This window comes from Miniopterus schreibersii, assembly GCF_964146895.1.
Source record: "Miniopterus schreibersii genome assembly, chromosome: 5".
Lineage (NCBI taxonomy): Eukaryota > Metazoa > Chordata > Mammalia > Chiroptera > Miniopteridae > Miniopterus > Miniopterus schreibersii.
In genome coordinates, this window is record NC_138106.1 from 36,762,484 (window position 1) to 36,782,843 (window position 20,360).

The 20,360-nt window shown below is 42.9% G+C and overlaps 1 protein-coding gene across 3 annotated transcripts in view; it reads right to left on the bottom strand.

Moving 5' to 3' along the window:
* The window catches only part of LOC308557704 (UPF0524 protein C3orf70 homolog), a 53,936-nt gene extending 47,660 nt beyond the window's left edge, over window positions 1-6,276 (bottom strand). For 2 of the 3 annotated variants that reach the window (XM_081138431.1, XM_081138429.1), the window contains exon 1: window positions 5,872-6,276. In XM_081138431.1, the coding sequence (XP_080994557.1) occupies window positions 5,872-6,067 (196 nt within the window). In that variant the 5' untranslated portion in view covers window positions 6,068-6,276. The remainder of the gene's footprint in view (window positions 1-5,871) is intronic. The other variant, XM_081138430.1, reaches the window with a different exon arrangement.
* Between the last annotated feature and the right edge of the window lie 14,084 nt (window positions 6,277-20,360).

A 20,360-nucleotide genomic window follows, 5' to 3' on the forward strand; every position in this document is an offset into this window, starting at 1 on the left:
GCAGGAAAACAGAACATACAGACCACAAGAACCACAATACTAATACACTAACGGAAAGTATACTTGGCGTAAGGTCCCAAAGTTAAATTCTCTAATCAGCTCCTCCTCTTCCTATAGGAAATCTATAAATAGAAAGCCAAATTATAGCCAAACATTTCCTGGGATAGTGCAGTCATAGAGATCAGACATTTTAGCTTCTGGACAGTGAACCACCTTCTCTGAACAGTCCCGAAAAATCACTTCCAAATCCTGTCTCTCCAACTCCCATTTTTCTATATTTCCATGCTGCCCATCCACCTTCTGCTCCGACAGTCTTTCTTTAGATATGCTAATATCATCTATTAGACTACTCTTCCTGTTTTCAACCTCAAAGAGACAGACATCTTTTAAGGTGTCTTCTGCAGAAAACTGAGCTCATCTATTTTGTGATTTTTATTAAGTCAATTCTGAGTTCTGCTGGTGGCACCTTCATCACACCACGTTCACGCCCCCACCCCACCCACCTCCATCACCTTCTAATCACCTTATCTTTCCTTAATTCTTAACTTTAATTTCATTCTCCACCCCATAAGGAATGAGAGTTCTCATTCTTTTGTATTTCATTATCAAAACTGATACAATTTGCCACCCATTTCTTAAAAACTTTCCCCATCACTGGCTTTAACGGAGCGCCCCAAAAACTGTTGATTTGGCTCATTAATTTTAAGTTGCTCTATATTACCTATGCTGGTTAAGAGTCCAGGTCGTAGAAGCAGACAGGCCTGGATCCAAATCCAGACTCTACTCCTTACTAGATATATGCTCATGGGAAAGGTACTTAACGTTTCTAAGCCTTTTCCCTCAACTGTAAAGTGGACATAATGATGTAATTGCCTATAAGTACTTAGCATAATAAGCTTATTCTGGCACAAAGTAATCACTCAAGAAATACTATTATCTCTGTGCCCTAATTCTCAGCTCCTGGCATTCTATTCTCCTCTTCCCATCTTGAAAAATTCACTGTCTTAAATAGCTTTAACCAATACTACAATTAAGTATATTCCTAAAGTTAGTGTTGCAGCACTAAACCTTTCACTTCAGTAATAAAATCACTATTTGTGTATTTCACCAATATCTAAGAAATAAGTAACCTGCGAAAACAGATTTCATTTTTGTACTCTTTTTTAAAATATTCATTTCCCTTGGCTTCTGCAATAAGACACTTCAGATTTTTCCTCTCTGGCCATCTCTTCTTGGGCTCCACTGCCAGCTCATCCTCCCATACTCAGACTCTAAATGTTAGTGTTCTAAAGGGAAAGCTAAGTATTTTCTTCATTTCTCATAGTATAGTCGCTTCATTGGTGGATCTCATGCTTCATCATTGCTAAAACTGCAATCTGTAAATAAACAGACTTCCATGTTACCTCTGGTGCAGACCTCGCCTCTCAGTTCTAGATCACTACAGCCAACTGCCTATTGACACCACTGAGTGATGACAAGGCAGGTTAAACTCAATAGATCCAAAACTAGATGCATGGTTTTACTGGATTCATGATCCACAATCAACCAAACCTACTTTTTTCTCCAGTATTCTGCTGTTGTTAGTGCATAAATGGTACCATCATCCATCCAAGTTGCATAAGGTGGAATTCTACAAGTCAAGGTTATCCTTTATAGCTTTCTTCTTCCTCTCTCTCCAAATCTAATCTATTCCAAATTCCATTCTATGGATCTTGTTGCATGAATTTCAATCTATTTTTTTTACACTAATACCAAATAATCTCACTTGCTGGTTTCATTCCCCTACTATCCATGTTATCACTATGATACCAAAGTCTCTATCAAAAGAAATTCCAGACTTCCCTGCCTTTCCTGTTTATCCCTCAACTCACATTTCAACAATTTAATTTCTTATTCCTTCTAAATATTCTATCTACTCCAGCCACAAAAATCTACTTTACAATATCTGCATATGACTTACTCTTTCCCCTCCTCTTCACTGACCAACCCATGTCTTTTTGTCTCTCTCAAAACTCCTCTTGGAATCCTGCAGTCATTAACTCAACCCAATATCACTCCTTACTGGGGAAAAAATTAAGTTACAGATTCAGGGCCATACTTTATGCAGCCCAATCATCTATCTTTGACAGTGACACCAACAAAACATATTACATCTTTCCTCCCAGATATGATCCTTGAAAATCTGTCATTACCCAAATACACTAATTCTTTCCTTTAATAATACATCAAGCACTGAATCTATAAATACATACCTGTTTTATATGTCTTTTATGAACTCATATATTTTCAGCCTTTTCTATTTCGTAAGGTTATGAATTTCACAAGTTTAACATCAACCATGTAAAACTGAGCTTCCTTCATTTTTTCTGAATTTCCTAAGGATCAAGGTAGTCTTCGCATTATATCATTTTCTGATTTGGTGAACAAGCTGATAGTTTTCTCACCCAAAGCATTTGTGATATTAAAGGAATACATAAATAAATACAGCATGAATCATGCTCTTATATTCTGCTTAAAGGGTAAGATCCAACTGTATTCATATCTATGTTCCTAGTGTCCATAATAATGTTTCACAAAGAGAAGGTGCTCAAAACACGTTCAACAGAATTAAAGGAATTCTGCTTAGGACTGATGTAATGTTTGTGAATGCCAAAAAGAAAACAGAACTTCTCAAATAGGTTAACTCTGCTTCTTTTCAAGAAAAAATGATTATTTGAGCTAAAGAAAAAAAAAAAAAAAAGTGGGTGGGGTTAGAAAGAATTGATGCCCGGTATAGGTGAGGAGATTGTAATGTAGCATCTTTGTGCTTTAAATGAAACAAAATACACTGTGAATGTGATCACTGAATCACTGCCAGTGAAAAAGGCATGGAGACTTGGAGGGTTGCCAAAGCCTGGAAAAGAGCAAATAAGCATAGGTCTGATTTTTTTCTTTAATGGAAAGGACTGCCAACAATAATCCAGTATACCTGACATCAATCTTTTTCTAAATTCAGATTATTTACTTTAAAAATAGCTTCCAATTGCTTAGAAAAGAAAGTGGTAAGCATTTGTGGAACCAGCTTGAGTTATACTAATCTAATTTCCTTTTTTTTAAAGAGTGATTATAGATAGATCATACATCAAAACGCAGTAAAAATAGTGGGTAGGAAGGCCTGGGGGGGGGGGTTGAGTATGGGGTGAAGGGGGCCAATGGGGAAAAGAAAGGGGACATCTGTAATACTTTTTTTTTTTTTTAGACACTCAATGTTTTATTTGCATGGTTAATAATTACATTTCCAACAGTGCATCAAGCATCAAGAATAAGATTATTTTGAGTAATGTAATATTTTCAACAATAAAGATAAACTTATAAAAATGGCGTGTAGGTAGGACTTCAGCAAGATACTTGACCAAGTTCTCATTATACCCATAGGAATAAGGTAAACATAAGATGGCCAACAATACAACTATGTGGCTAGGTAACTGCTTGAGCGACCACAACAAGTGCTCATCAATGAACAGCTATCCACCTGAAGGGCAGTTCTGGCAAGCTTCAGGACTCGATCTGTGGCCTTCTCCTGTTCAACAATTTTATCAATAACTTAAATGAGTATGTAGAAGGTTACTACACTACTGTTGGCATCCAATGTGCTGTTGACATGAAACCAGGGGGCTCATAATAATAATTATGAAAAGAGCCAGAGTCTAAAAACACAATGATAAGCCAGAAAAATGGGCTCACTCTAATAAAATGAAATCTAACAGGGAAGAATGTCTAAGGGGTCAATTGATACCTGTGTCCAAACATATACATACAACTGTGAAATGGGCAAGTGCTGTGACTTAATTGCGATATATGTAAAACAAATAAGTAAACAATGGCTTTAGCTGACCTCAAGCTTTGTTCTATCTGAACAGCAGCAAGCTCAATACGATGTGGATATCAGAAAAGCTAACGCGATGTATGTTGCAGCAGCAGTAGTACCCCAAACATGGGAGACAGGAGTTCTGCTCAACTCTGGGCTGATCAGATCACAACTGGGACACTGGGGCCATGCCATTCTAGGGGTGACAGTCTTCAAAGGATCTTAACCTTATTGGCACATATTCAGAACAGATCAGGATGTTTATGAGCCTGGACACTATTTCATGAAAGGAGACACGGAAGGAAACAGATTTATAAATAGGACAAAAACGATGCCTTCAGAGGAAAATGATGGCTACCTTCATTCAGTCATTCAACAAACATAAATGTCAAACCTATTTCAGTACAGGCATTGTGATGGTGGCTGGGGATAGAGAAAACAGCCTATGTCAGTGAGAAATCCGCGTGTGTATCAAAAGAGTTGAAACAGCCATGCTCTAAAAAATGACTGAATTATTCCACATGATATCATAAGGTAGAAATAGGAGCAATGGAAAGAAGTTAGAAAGTTACCAACTTCAGCTCCATATAAGGAAGAATAGTATTCTAAGAGTCAACGCTCTCTAAGGAAGGAAGAAGCTGCCTTCGTTCTGACTGAGAAGACTGCAGGGTTCTGATTGCGAGGAGACTGCTGAAATAAGAAAGGCGCTGAACTGGACCCTCTTTAACGTTTCTCACATCCTACACTATGATTCCACACTTCCCCAGGGAAACAGACTCACCAGATTCATCCTACTCGCGTACTTCAGCGTCACAAGTTTCCTATAGTTGCTACTTTCAGCTTTGTACCCTGTCCCACACTAAAGCGATGCTTTATAACTGGGAATGGATCTGAGAGCAACAGGACTAATGAGATATAGGAAGAAACTGACCCATCAGAACACAGAACACAAAAGATCAATACTGTTCAATAAATGTAAGAATTTATTACTGTAAAATAAATATAAGAAGTATCTGTCCTGTAAGTTACAAACTCATTTAAAAATACCCCATTATGTTCAATTAACGTAAATACCGTAAGGATTTAGTATCTACAGCATCTCTTGCTGGGAGCCATTTTTTTCTGACCAACAAGGAAGAAATTTTAACTTAAGACCACTTCCAGAAGTTGTGTCCTAAACAAGCATTCCAAAGCCCTGTATTATAAGGTTATGTGGAAACTAGGTTTGCCATATATTTCTAATAAGAAATGATTCATCAGATAGAGCAGGCCAAATACCACGAACTAATCAAATTGTGAAATTCTGATTAAATGACTACTTAAGTTTAATCCATTTTCAAAATCCCATGCAGGATAAACATAGACAAAAGGCCTAGACCATTTAGTTCTGGCTGTTATAAATTGCTAAGACTATTTAAGCTTACTTCCATTTTACTTTGTAATTTTAAAAGTCTCCTACTGGCTCTATAAGCTACAGCTGGGCATTTAAGGAGTTCACCCTTCCAAACTGTTACATATTAACTTCTTGGAAGCAGTCCCTCACACTTTAGCGCTTTCTCAGCTGTATGCAGTTAAATGGGCCACAATTCGATTTCCAAAGGCTCTTTCACAAAGCTGCCCGGAAAGACAGAAGCGAGAAAGAGGGGCATCTTTCTCTAAACCACCAGTCTCTAAAAAGGAAGGCTTCCCCTCCTACTGCCATCAACCTCGACGGCTCTGCCCCGTTTCCCACCACACTGCCTGGGCTTTTCGGCTTACAAAGAAAAAGAAAACACAGCTTCCAGTTTTCCCGGGACGGGGAGGTCCCCTTCTGCAGAAGTGCTGAAGCTCGGCTCCCCACGGGGGTGGCACCCAGTTGCCAAGGCAGCGCCAACCCGAGCCACCCGGGCGAGGGCGGCCGCAGCCTGCGGCGCCGCAGCGCGGCCGAGCCCAGACCCCGCGGCCTCAGGGTCCCGGCCGAGACCCCGACGGCCCAGCGGACGCCAGGACCGCGGCGCGAGGCGGGAGGACGCGGCTCGACTTACAGTGACACCATCCGAGGTGACAGCACCAGTGCAGCTTGAAGCACTTGCCGTGGCTGTGCGTGGCACAGATGGAGAGCCCGTCGCACGGCTGGAAGTCGGGTCTGCGGGCGGCGCAACTCCGCGCCAGGGCCTGCGCCTCGTCCACTTTCTCGCTCTTCCAACCCCGTTCGGGCGCCGAAGCCGCCGCCGCGCTCATCTCCTCTCCCTCCGCGGAGCCGAGACCGAGAGCCCAGGAGAAGCGACGTCCGGGCGGACGGGGAGCCGAGCCGGCTGCAGGCGCTGGAGGGCGCGGCGCGGGCCGGGAGTCACGCCGGCGCGCAGCGGCGGGAGCGCGGCGGTCCCAGGCTCGCCGAGGAGCCGCCCCGGGCTCTGCGACCGGGGGCTGGGCCTGCCGCCGCCTCTCCCTCCCGCCCGCCGCCGCGGCGCGCGCCGCGCCCCACGCGCACGCGCACGCGCACGCGCACACGCGCGCCGGCCAGCGGGGCAGACGACGCGCGCTCCTCCGCGAGCCCGGCCTCGTCACGCACGCCCCGCGGGCGAGCGCGGGGGCGGCGCTCCCTGCAGGCTCCCCGAGTGCCTGCCACGCGCTCGCTCATTCCTCGGCGACAGGCCCCGGCCGCTGGAGGCCGTCATGAATACACACTCGCCTCGGCGGCTCTGCTTTCGCACGCCCACCAGTTTACACGCACACTTCCCACGCACACTTCCCTCCGAGCTGGGTCGTCTCGAGGACTGACGCCCACACCCCACCGAGGGTAGTGGCGCCGAGGACACGCCCACCCCCGGGCGGCTCAGTGGGCAGGTCCCCGCGCCTCTGCGAGCGAGGCTCTCTCACGCACACAGCCCCCCCCACGCGCCTCACATTCCTCTCGCCACACCTCCCAGGGGGTCTGGGCACGGAGCCCCCCGGAGGCGCGCGCTCCTTCCCGCACGCGCACACTCCCCGAGGGCCTGCGCCCCGTTCACGTCAGGGACCAAAACCGCCCCACCCTCCCCACGCGGGAAACCCCAGCCCCGCGCCCGCGCCTGGAGCCGGCCTGCAATAACCCGCGTGCACCCGCCTGGGTCGGCGGGGGCGGGGGCTGCAGTCCAGGCCTTGCTGAGCTGGGAAAGAAACCTGGCTGGGAGCGTGTGTGCGGTGCTGGGGTGGGGTGGGGTGGGGTGCGGTGGGGTGGGGTGTGTGTGTGTGTGTGTGTGTGTGTGTGTGTGTGTGTATGCATGTGACTGTTATGTGGCTGTGTGTGTGTGTGGTGATGCATGTGACTGTTATGTGGCTGTGTGTGTGTGTGTGTGTGGTGATGCATGTGACTGTTATGTGGCGTGCGTGTGATGAGGTGTGTGTATGCATGTTTGTGGCATGGGTGTATATGACCAATGCGGAGTGTGTGTGGGGGGGTGTAGTAGAGTGTACATGGTATGTATGGTATGTGTGCAGTTGCATATGTGTGTGGCCGTGTGGTGCGTGTGCCTGGCATATCGGGTGTGTGCCTGGTGTCCTGGGTGGAGTTGTGTGTGTGGTACATGCGGTGTGGGCACACAAGGAGGATTCATGTTTGCCTTGGGCCCTGTGTGTGCCTTTTTGCACGTCAAGGCCCACCCTCACCAGCCGTATGACTGGCTGGCTGGTGGCTGCAGCTCCCCCGCACAGTCAGTTTGCCTTCTTCCCTCCTGGGGACAGGTTGCTCCAAATAGATTTTCTATGCCAGTCTGGACTGTGAGAACCCACCCGGGGCTGGATTCAATGAAGAGAAAACAAACCATTTGCTCCCAGGGAACACGGTTGGGAATTCATGTTTCCCTGCAACAAGGCCAAACTCAGCCTGAACACAAAAGGAGGGGACCTCCTCTCCTTATTTTCAAAGCAGAGGAAAGTGCCTATAATTGCCAAGGTTCAGGGAACAACAACAAAGCTTTTCAGTACAAATGCTGTGCGAGAACATGTTTATGCCCAGGTTCACTCTCTCCATTACTTTATTCCTTTCCTACTTTACACTGACAAGGAGACTTGTCATGGTTTTGAAATGACCAAATTCATCTTTAAGCACTGAAATTTCTTGCTTCTATAAACAATCTTTCATAAATTTTCTCTTTTATTTAACCTTGGCTTAAGAGAAATATAATTTGCATATATCTGACTCTAAAGTCTTTATTAGGAGTTGGGGAAAGACTCAACTTGATGAAACAGGTATTTTCAAGAAAGATCTGAATCAAAATCCCAAAATAATGATTTCCCCAATAACCTAAGACTGAAACAGTTATAAACATGAAGAATCATCTCTTCAGCATCAGCCCCAGGTGCCCTCCTCCTGAAAAAAAACCTAAGGTCTTATCCCTGAGTTAAAAAATCTATCCATTCCCGCTGTTAATTTCACAGTCTGGCCCACCTCAAAATAACTTGAGTCAAAGGAAAACTTAATCAAAGAAATCCATAATACATGACTGCTGTAGCAGGCCAACCCAGAGCTTTTCAAAGGAGGGATTCCCATCTCTCCTACCTTATTTTTCTCCTCCCCCAATTTATAAACTCACTCTAATACTGTCCATATTATATAAGGCCTTATAACAGAATTCTTTCAATATTTCAGTAACTAATATTTGAACAGGATCCTTCCACTGGCTCTCATTCTAGGGTGAACCATGTTACAAGATTCCGCTATACATGGAACCATGCCATCTCAGCTAGTGAAAAATGATCATGAAAAAGAATGCAATATAGCACCTTAGCCACCAGGCAAGAGAAATTATCCAAGTACCCTATTTTATGCTAGCCACATGATTTGAAGCTGAGAGACCTTTACATTTGCTATAAAAGAAAACTCATCCCATCCCCTTGCCCCGAAGATGTCATTAACCTCTACTGTCTGCAGTGCAGCAGGAAGAGATAAATATGGTGTGACCTCAACCACACAGCCTTCAGAAGGTAGTGTCAGGATACAAGTTTTTAAATTTTTATTATGGAAAATGAAGCACATACAGAACTAGAGAAGCTAGTATAATGACCCCTCATGTACCCATCATTTGGTTTCATTACACATTAACTCATTTGGAAAATCTTAATTCCCATCTTGCCACTGGATTCTTTTGAAGCAAATTCTAGATATCATATAATTTCATCCATAAATATTTTAGTATTTATCTCTAAAGGAACTTTTAAAAACCATAACCCACAATACCATTGTCACATAATAGGATATAATTTGATCATAAATATGAACTTGTCCAATAGCTGCTGACTACCTCTCCAGCTCCCCTTTAAGAATGCCATTCCTTCTGTCTGGAATTTTCCCCTTTCCCCTGCCTTTCTCTTCTGCCTACCTCCTTGGCTTATTTACCCCTTCCTCAAAGAAGATTTCTCTGACCAACCCAGACTATTATATACACTCCCCCTTCATATCACTTACAATTTTAAATAAATAATTCAGGAAGAAATTATTGAGCTAATGTCTTTCCCCATCTCCTTTTCCCTGCCACAAACTATAAGCTCTTTGAGGACAGGAACATGGCTTCTGTCTTATTTATCACCTGTTCCCAGTACTTAGCACAGACAATAAATAATTGTTGAAGTAGTGAAAAGTATTCCATCTCAGGCTTCCAGAGTCTGGAAAAAAGTCTGCAAATATAGGTGAATAATTCCTAGAATTACCTTTCCTGTAACCAAACCCTTAGATATTTCCCTTTCACACTGACTCTGCGTTAGTTATGTGTATTAGTTGTATTGTTGTTTAACAAATCACTCCCAAATTAAAACAACACAGTTTCTCTGGGTCAGAAACCAAGGCATGACTTAGCTAGGTCCTCTGCTTCAGTCTCTTGCAAGGCTGCAATGAAGGAATGGCCAAGGCTCTGTTCTCATCTAAAGGTTCAACTGGGGAAAGATCTGCTCCCAAGCTCACTCACTGATGGGCTGTTGGCAGATTCAGTCCTCAAGGAACTGTTAGGCTGAGCGTCTCAGTTCCTCACTGGTTGTGGGCTGGAGAGCACCCTCAGTCTTCTTTCACATGGACCTCTCCGTATGGCAATTCACGCGTGGCAGCTTGCTTTACAAGAGCACGCACATGAAAAAAGTCAAAGAGAGTGTCACAGTCTTTTACAACCTAATATCAGAAGTGATATCCCGTCACTTTTGGCATATTCTATTCATTAGAAACAAGTCTCGAGGTCCAGCTTTCCCACAATGGGAGGTGATTTCACAAGGGGGCAGGAATCATTGGGGGGCTATTTCCAAAGCTGCCTACCACAGTGTGGAACTTGCTTTAGCCAATGGAAGAATAGCAAACATGGCATAGTAAGGACTTCCAAAGAATATGCTCATTGGGCTTTGCCCTTCCTTTCTATGCTTGGAACCCTGATATCACCACGTGTACAAGCCTGAGCAAGCAAGCCTGCTAGAGGTGAAGCAGAAGAATAGCCTCCTGGAGCAGAATGGAACAGCTGATGAACAGCCAATCCCTAGGAAATGGTCTATCAACCACCAGAACTAATCACAGAAGCATCAGGGGGATCTGCTGACCCAACCTTGACTGGAACAACCACCAGGACAGGCTACAGAATCATGAGCTACATAAATCGATTATTTTAAGCTACTAAGTTTTGGGCGGTTTCTTACACAGTAAAAGCTAACTGATACACCTACCAATCCTCGCATGTTATAGACCAAGTCAATGAGGATTCAAGGGCTAAATGACTTGCTCAATGTCACAGTGCAGCAGGCATAGTGGGGAAAGTTCTCTAGGACCTGGCATCAGAACAGTGCAGATGGTTCAAGTCTAAGCTCTGCTGCTTTCTGGCTGGGAGGTCTTGGCAACTCCCTGATGCTTTCTGGGCTTCTGTTGCTTTATCAGCAAAACAGAACAGAAGGTTTTCTAGAAGATCTTTTAGCACTCAGAGCTATGACTTGTCTACTGGGTTATAGGCAAAGCTAGGATTAAAATCCTTTCTGTTCAGAAGTCATCTGTGAATAGTCAGATACCCCCTTCCTATTCTACTGCACACATTTGTCTAATGCTAATGTAAGTTATGTCTCTGCACACCAACCATTCTGAACACTTTGATAAATTGAGTCATTGCAAATCAGTTATTTTTTGGTTGCTTGATTGAACCGAGCAACTAATTCCACTATGGTTATAAAGAACCTGCTAGTAATTGGTCAATTTGTCATATTAAAGCAATTAGAATGATGAAGTGGATGGAGAAGCTTCCAAATGAGGTGCAACTAAATCAGGAGTCTTCTGTGGGGAGGGAAGATGTTTTCTTAGCATTGCCACTGGCATAACAGAACTTCATCATGCCTTTTGATGGAAAGAAAAGAACATAAGCTTTGAAATCAGAATAGAGTCAAAGCTCAGCTCCACTACCACCTAGCAGGGTGATCTTGGGCAAGTTATTTAGCCTCATCTCTTAAATGAGAATTATAATTTCTACCCCATACATGTAAGTGAACATTAAATATGATAACATGTGAAAAGCCTAGTCTGTATCTGGCACATTGCAGATCCTCCATAAATATTAGTTCTCCTGTTCCAAGCACCTCTAAACACCTCCCTGTATGCAGTCTCTCTATGCTCCAATCCTTCCTTCACGATGCTTAGGAGAGAGCTCTCTAAAATCTGATCATATCATATTTGGCATTAAAAACCTTTGACACTTCTCATTGCCTACTGAAAAGAATTCAAACTTTTTTTGTAGGCTGTACAGAGCCCTCCCAACCTCTTCTCCAGCTACCCTTCCCCATGTCTCCAACTCTGTACCCTGGATTGTTTCGTTTCTTGTCATGTAATATCCTTTCCTGACTGCCTCTGTGCCTTCCTTCATCCTGATCCCTTTGTCTTGAATTGCCTGACCCCCTCTATGCACAGAGTATTTTACCTTTCCTTCAAGTTCCAGCTCAAATGCTACTTGAAGTTCACTCCCTCTTCCATACTCAAGGACATGCTGTGCCTACCACTGGAACTTCAAGTAGAGAGGTAGGTACTGTGCATTTCCAGTGCCTGGCATTGTGTTGGGTAGTAGGAGAATCTCAACAAGTATTTTTGAAGGAACACATTAAAAGATTTATGACTAAAAATTCACAAATAGTATAGAAAGGCAAAACATCTGTTCGTCAAAACTGAGGCCCCCCCAGAACTAGGAGATTTCTTTGAAGTCTTTGAAATTAAAAAGAAGGCTTACTTAATAAACTGGCTTGTAATCTCACTGAATGTTTTATTGCTATAGGTGACCCAGGCAACAACAATTGTAGGCTCAAAGAGGTATTTCAGACATTGCAAAAGTAACAGGCCCATAACAGAGAAATATTCATGGTCCCTCCCTAACCTTCTGATATTGCACCAAAAAGGCAGCTTTTCCACCCAATATCCCATTGTGCCACCATCAAAGGCAAATAGAAGACAGGCAGACCCTGAGCCCATCCAAAGTAGTATATATATTTTTTTGTATTTGGAAGTGGTGAATATTTGTGGATCACCTTAGTACAATTTTCAAAATTCGCCATTCTATCCCTCAGCTGCTCTTTGAAAGGAACATACCAGTTCTGTGCCAATTTGTTTTATCAACTAGAGAAATAGTTTTATCTCTGAAGAAAATTTAGTGGAAAAATAAACCTCCATAGTAGGTATTGAACATAAAAGGGGAGGGCAAAAAAGGCCGTTATTAAGGTTTCAAGCAATCAGCCTCCTGTGGGTATCAGTACATAGCCTCAGTGTTCAAGCTTAATAACCACCGAACTTCTCCTGAGTGATACGATATGACACTAACAGAAGTAAGATCTGGGTCAATTTTGTGCTGCACACAACACAGCTCGTTCTTTACGCTCCAACGGTCCACACTTAACTTCTGGATGCAATGGACCTAGCATAATTTTGAAACAAAAACACTCTGGCTTCTTCTAATGGTAGCAAAACACACATTCTGCCATTTCCATTAAAGAAAAAAATCTTTTTTCCTGATGATTAGCAATTAAAATAATTCAGTTTTAATTAACTCATTTCAGTAAGCAGCTAAAGGCTAAAATAACAATGAAGAGCAATCTGGAATACAATGGCTGACTCATGGATTATAAGTGGAGCAGCTGAGGTACCACATGCAACTCATGAAGATGCTGGTCTGTGCTCAACACTACATCCACACCCCGGGTCCCAAGCTCTTAGGCAGTGCTTAGGCCCATTTATCCACTCCACGAATAGTGACTGAGTGTCTTCTGTGTGCCAGGCCCTAGGCTGGGTGCTGGAGATAGCTTAGAGGGGAGACATAAACCAACCATAAGAGTATAAAGGCAATTGCTTTGATTGAGGGGTTTAAACAAAGCACAATAGAAGGCTAAGGGAGAAACAGGTAAGTCTGCCTGGAGCCACCAAAAAATATTTCACAGAAAGAATGAGTTAGCACTGGCGATGCAGACACACTGGGCTGTGGTATATGGGAGAGGGAACAACACCATGCAGGCAAGAAGGGCACGGGCCACTCTGCCAGTCATCTTACTTGAAAGTAGTGTAGGCCCAAAGGAGCAGTCAGACTAAGAGGCAGAATTGGTAGGTAGGGGCCAGATCATGAAAAGCCCTAGAAAGTTTAGATTTATTCTTCAAACCAGTTATTTTTTAACAACTTTCAGCTACAACCCTTTGTTCAATAGAAACACTTATCAGAAAGCATAAATAAAACAGACTCATGAAGCCCAGCTGCTCCCACTGAGGCTGATACAAGTTGGGGAATGCTGGAACCCCATCTGTTTATAACCCCAGGACCCAAGAGCCAAACCACTGCCTCCAGAGGGGGGAGGTTGTGGTAGGAAGCCTCTAACATAAACCCCAATGATCACTACTTTCTGGTATAATTCCCTCACTTGAGTTGTGGACTGGACTTAGCAACTCCAAAAGCAGCGATGGACTCACTTCCAAGATTAGGTTACAAAGACTGAGGCTTCTCCCCCTCCCCTCCCCTCCCCTCCCCTCCCCTCCCCTCCCCTCCCCTCCCCTCCCCTCCCCTCCCCTCCCCTCCCCCCCCATCTCTTTCTGAGAGAAGCCAACTGCCATGCTGTGAGTGCCCTATGGAAAAGTCCACATGGCACATGGGAAGGAGCTGACCTCTCCAGCCTAGAGCCAATAAGAACCTAAAGCCTGTCAACAACCACCTGAGTGAATTTGGAAGCAAATTCCCCCAACCGAATCCTGAGAGGAAACCACAGCTCTAGCCAACACCTTGATTGCAGCCTTGTAAGAGACCCTGAGCCAGTAAGCTGCACTCAGATTCCCGAGCCACAGGAACCGAGATAGTTAATGTTTGTTGTGTGCAGGTACTTGAAGTAATGAGGGCGTTATGCTAGGTGAAGTAAGCCAGAGAAAGACAGATACTGTACAATCTCATTTATATATGGACTGTTAAAAACAAACAAACAAAACACATAGACGCAGAGAACAGATTGGTAGATTGGTGGTTGCCAGAGACGGGGTGGAGGAAGGGGTGAAATGGATGAAGGTGGTCAAAAGATACAAGCGTCCAGGTATAAAATAAATAGGCCATAGGACGTAACGCACAGCATGGTGACGGTGGTTAATAATACTGTACTGCATGTTCAAAAGTTCCTAAGATGGTAAATCTTAAAAGTTCTCATCAAAAGAAAAAAATGTGTCACTATGTGTGGTGGTAGATATAAAGTAGACTTACTGTGGTGGCCATTTCACAATATATTCTTATACCAAACCATTACATTGTGTATCTGAAACTAATATGTGTTCTATGTCAATTATATCTCCAAAGACAGTCAGTATGCAATTAGTTGCAGGAAGGTGACATGTAACATTACAACACTGGAAGCTTCTTCCGGGGGTCCCTGTCTTTCTCTCCCACCCTCAATGAATCAAGTACAAAGAACCATCAATGCGGTTAGCTCCAAACAATGTCTACGGTAGTTGCATTTAGGTTCCCTACATAGCTGTTTGGAAAATGAACCCCCTCTCTGCCCCACTTTCAAAGAATAAGGCTTTTTTCTTTCTTTCTCTGCTACTCATTTCTACTTGGCTACTCAATTCTGTATATCTGTGTGGAGTTTGAGGCGCTATTGCTACTCCATCTAGGGTGGGGCCAAGGCTTCTTCTCCCTTACTGGCAGCTGGCTTTCCCCAGGGAGCTGCTGCCCCCGGGGATTTTCATCTTCTACTCCCCAGAGAGAGAGCCAAGCCCCACTGGCAGCTGTTGTGATTTCCAGGAGGCACAGGACTGGGGACACCACACCCTCCTTACATCTCCCATGGGTATCCATCCAAATGCATATGTTCCTGTTTGGAAGCTAACGGTGTAAATAGCTTTGAAAGTGACTAAGAGGAGAGATTTGCAGATTCATAAATTGACAGGTTTGGAGAAGTAAAATGTCCCTTTTATTACTCAGGACAGTGGAGTCTCAGAAAAGTGATGAGGTAAGTTGTTCAAGGTCATAAAACATTCATTCCACAATCTATTCCTGGTGGTGAAGGAAATAGAAATCATATTTTGTGGTTCCAAAGCCTCTGCTCTTCCTTCTACCTTAGAGGTGTGAAGAAGAATTGGCTTCTGCTTTTATGCATTTTAACTTTTGATAACTCCTTTTTGCTCTCTTCCCACTGTTGGTTATTAGGGCGATGTTTTGATTCTGTGATATTACAGGCAAGGACTCAGCAATGCCCAAACCCTGCTTTGCCTGCCACTCCCCTCTCAGCTCCAAGGAAGCTAAGCACAATAAATAATCATAGATTGTGATACCTCTCTATTAAGATGACCTAGGTGCCCACACTCCAATGTAGAGCTCGCAGGTAAAAAAGTGAGTGGGGCCTCCTCTTGGAATGTCTCTGCTCTTGGACCACATATAATCTCCAAAGAGACTTTCACAGATTATTGGGTATAAGTCTCATCTCTTCCTGATGAAAACTTTTAAAATCAGATGGTGTTGGTCATTTAGAGATTGCATTTTTGTCATGTGGAATTTAGTTCAGTGATTCATGAGAAAGGCAGTTTCCTGGACTGCATTGTTTAAACCCATCTTTCCTGTATGAGAACATATCCTTTACTCCTGGGTAAGGAATCCAGGAAGGGGAACTGATAACAAGAAAAATATCAGCACCTTGAGGCAATTGTGGGGTGTAAGATCTCAGGAGAGATGGATTCAGGAGACTTGCATGTATGAAATACCTTAGCAAAGTCCAGGAAAGGAGAGTTGGAACCATTGTTTCAGCCCTTCCACAAGGTAACTAAAGCAATATTAGCTATGTTGGATTTCCAGTCTAAACATGATGGAGTGTGTATTAAAAACAAAGAGTTGATTTTACTCTTAAAGAAGAAACATACGTTGGTTTTCTCAAATTAGGACTTATTGTTCCAAAAATGTTGTCAATAACTATTAAAGAAGAAAAGGAAATGTTATGTATAAATATTAGAAAGGAAGAAACAAATGTATTTCACAGATGGTATGATTGCAGACTAGAAATCTAAGGAAATTAACTAAAAATTACTGACAGTAACCAGTTTAGCTGCAGGACTGACTAAAAAAAATTGTATGTATGTATATATAATATATATGTACATATTGTATGCATATGTATTGTATTTTATATAGACTGATACCTGACAAGGAAATTCTATAAAAATGAATTCTATTGTTGCCATTACAACAAAAATAGATTAATTAGATGGGGATTGATTTAGCTTGTGGCAAGGTTTATTCAGAGAAATTATAGAGAGGGTTGTTAATGAATTGAGTGCTATACCATACCTGCTCCTGATTAGGAACATAAATATATTGCTATTTCCAAGGTTAATATGTAGATTTATCAATGAAATCCTCAGCACATTAATTTAAAGTACCTAACAAGAGTGCAATTCCTCTGGTATAGTAACAAGAAGAATGCTAAGAATATTTACTTTTTTAAAACATAATGATCCTGACTCATCCTATTATATTTTTTAGTTTACTAAATTTTAAAACATATTATTATATGATAATTATAAAAGACACTAGGTTAAAAAGATAATAAATTGTTGAATCAGAAAACAGAGCTGTAACAGATTAATTGATTCTCTCAGAGTTTCATTTATGACAAATCAGAAGTAGTACAGTAAGGAAAGGAATCACTAGTAAATGCTATTGAGGCAATTAGATATTGGTATAAAGAAGTATTTACTTAAACATGGAGTAATTAAGAACAAAACTGGAATCGGGTCATCTCTGGCAAGTTTCTTAAAATTTCTGAGTCTCCTTTTCCTTCTTTGTAACGGGACTTGTAATACCTATCTTGAGTGTAGCTTTGAGGAGTAACTTAGACTATGTATGTGAAATGCTTAGCATAGTGCCAGGAACATAGTAAACAGTATTATCATGAGTTGGAGTGTTAAATATAAACCAGAACAAACAAACTGGTTAAATGATCTAGAAATACAAACAGAAAAGCGTGTTTAACCACCCAGTAGTGAAGAAGAAACACGATCATAGAGAATGAAGGATGTTATCAGAGAAGATAGATGTACAAAAACTTTTTTTAAAAACCCAAAACAAAACTTTCAAACAAAATGTATTATTGAGAATACACACATATTATTGAGCTCTGAAGTGAGATGGCTTTGGAAAGAGTCTTGCCAGGTCAGTGGGGTGATGGACTGAATTTCAGGATGGCTGGAAGTCCCACTCTCTACTTGTCAAAAAGTTCTTCCAGGGGTGTGCCCAGGGCCTTCCACATGAGCCCAAAGGATCTCAAACCTAGCAAAGGTGGTCCCCTTCCCTGTTCTATTGTCCCCTTTGACTAGGTTTGTCCAGAGCCTAGAGGTCCCTCTTCCAGCTTGGGATCCAAAGGAGCTTCGTGTGGGCTGGATGGGTCTGTGGTTCTCCCTGGTGATGCCGCCAGCTGAGCCATCTCCCCCTGTTCACAGGGGTAGCTCATCTGGCACAGCTCTGGCAGCCCGGCTGTCCCTGCCAGCTGCCTACAACCCAAGTCCTCTTTACCCCTTTACCCCACCTGATTAATGTTCATTGTCTTACTTTTTTCTCTAGTAATCCCAAATTTCACGTCATTCCCACAACTGAACTCCAACCAATATACTTTCTGTATTAGTCAGGGTTCTCCAGGGAAACAGAAACAATATATTAAGAGATAGTTTATAAGGAACTGGCTCACATGATTACGGAGGCTGAGAAGTCCAGGTCCAGGAGAACTGATGGTATGGTTCCAGTCCAAGTCCAACTCTGAAGGCAGGAGAAGACTCAGATAGCCCAGCTCCAAGACAGGAAGGCAGAGAGAATTCTCTCTCACTCTGCCTTTTAATTCTATTCAGGCTTTGGACGGGGGAGGCCCACCCACACTGGGGAGAGCAATCTGCTGTACTCACTCTACCAATTCAGGTGCTAACCTCCTCTGGAAACACCCTCACAGGAACACCCATAAGTAAGGTTTAATCAAATATCTGGGCAACCCATGGCCCAGTCAAGTTGACACATAAAATCAACCGTCACAGCCTCGCAATGCAGTTCACACCTGCAAGCCTTTGTGCAGGGATGGTTCCCTATGTCTGGACCACCCTCCCCTTTTCCCTTCTTCATCTGGATAGTTATTTTATCCTTTATGACTCAGGGAACATATCCAGGAAACCTACCTTGCTCAATCAAAACCCTTCTTCCAAGCATCATAGCAGTCTGTGCTTTTCTCCCCAACTAGGCTGCAAATACCTCATGGGCTGGAGACAGTCATAGTTCTTAGGCATCTTGGTTCCTAGCACAATGCCTGGCTCACAGTTGTCCTAAGAAAGGTGTATGCCATCTGCAGCTCTTTATCCCACTCCTGGCTACTAGTATGACTTCACTGTTTATCCCACTGAAGCTGCTCATATTAATTTAGATAGAGGTTGTCAACTCTCTCTGCATACTGGAATCTTCTAGGGAACTTACAAAAATATTAGTGTCCAGGCCCCACCCAAAGCCAAACAAGTCGGGATCTTGGGGTGGGCCCAAGTGTTGAACTTTTATCAAAGCTTCCGGACTGATTTGCCTGTGCAACCAAAATTGAGAACCATCCATTTAAGATGTTATTTAGAGTCCAGCTAAAAGAGAATCTTAATTCTGAGTCTGACTAGGCAGATGGGGAAGTGCGCCCCTGCTGATATGGTTGCTATGCAGAGCTTAGGAGAGTCAGGAAGCATCTTGGCTCCCTCTCAGTGCTTCCCCTTCCACGCCCCTTGCCCCATGAGGCTGAAGGCTTAGTGTCATCACTTTCACATCTTCTTGGAGGGTAACTGCTTTAACTCTGGGAGCTGGCTTTGAACAGTGCCTCAGCAATTCACAGGCAGCCACATCACTTGCCTTTACTCTTAACCAGTGAGTGGGGCACTTCAGTTGAAGTCATAGTACCTCATCCTTCAGGCATCCTTCATCCCTTCATAGTCCAAAGGTTTCATGATAACAATGGGGACAAACCAATGTAAGTTTGAAATATATAATTTAAGGGGCCTCTTTAAGAAAAAGAACACAAAATCACAAATCACAAAATTGCTAAGGCTTCCCAAAGTTTTGGAAAGGGCCAGTGCAGGTGCCACACCCTGAATTTTAAGCTTCAGTTGCTTTAGGATAGACCTGTTTCTGAGAACAATAACTATCATTTCACAAACAAGGAAACTGTTTCAAAACCGTTTGTTACTTATCCCAGGTTGCACACAGGTTGCACACAGGTTACACATGTGGAACTAGAATTCAGTTCTGGCTGGTTCCTGAACCCAGACTCTTTCCACCACACCAGCAGATCTCAATATCTATCAAGGCTGTGCAACCCCAGGGCCTGGGGTTATTGTAAGAAGCAGGCAAATCCATACATGTACCAAGTATTTTATGTAGACTGAAAATTTAATGTGATTTGCATATATGTGGAATGCTTTCCACATTATGTACATGCTGTTGTAGTTAATAAAATAAAGTCATTTAAAAGCACAAAATTTTACTTAATAGCTTTAATCATGTGTCCTTTCTTGATCAACAAATATGAAGGGTACAACTCTTATAAAAGCACTTGCAAAACTTTTACATTTAAAAGGCCCCTGGTGCTCAGAAAGGTAGAAAGTTCACTGTGAAACTGGTACAGTGGTCGAGCTCATGTTCTTTTTCCATAGGGCTCCAAATTCTCAAATAGTAGTCTCTAAAATGAGGGACTATAAAACATTTCATTGGGATAAAGGAAGACCACATCAGAAATTCTATTTATATTTATTTTGACCCTCACTTTTTAAAATGTCCATGTATGCTTATGTTTCATAAGGTGGCATGTGTATGTGATTATAAACAGGTACATATTGCATGGCATAACAGTTAAGAGCCTAGACTCTGGGGTCAGACTGCCTGGATTAAAATCTTGGGCTTGTCTCTGTGCGTCCTTGGGAAAAAATCTTTTCTATTCTTCAGTTTCCTTGTCTGTAAAATTGACGTAATAATAATACCTACCACATAGGGTTGTTGTGAGAATTAAATGAGTTAATACATGCAGAATATTTAGG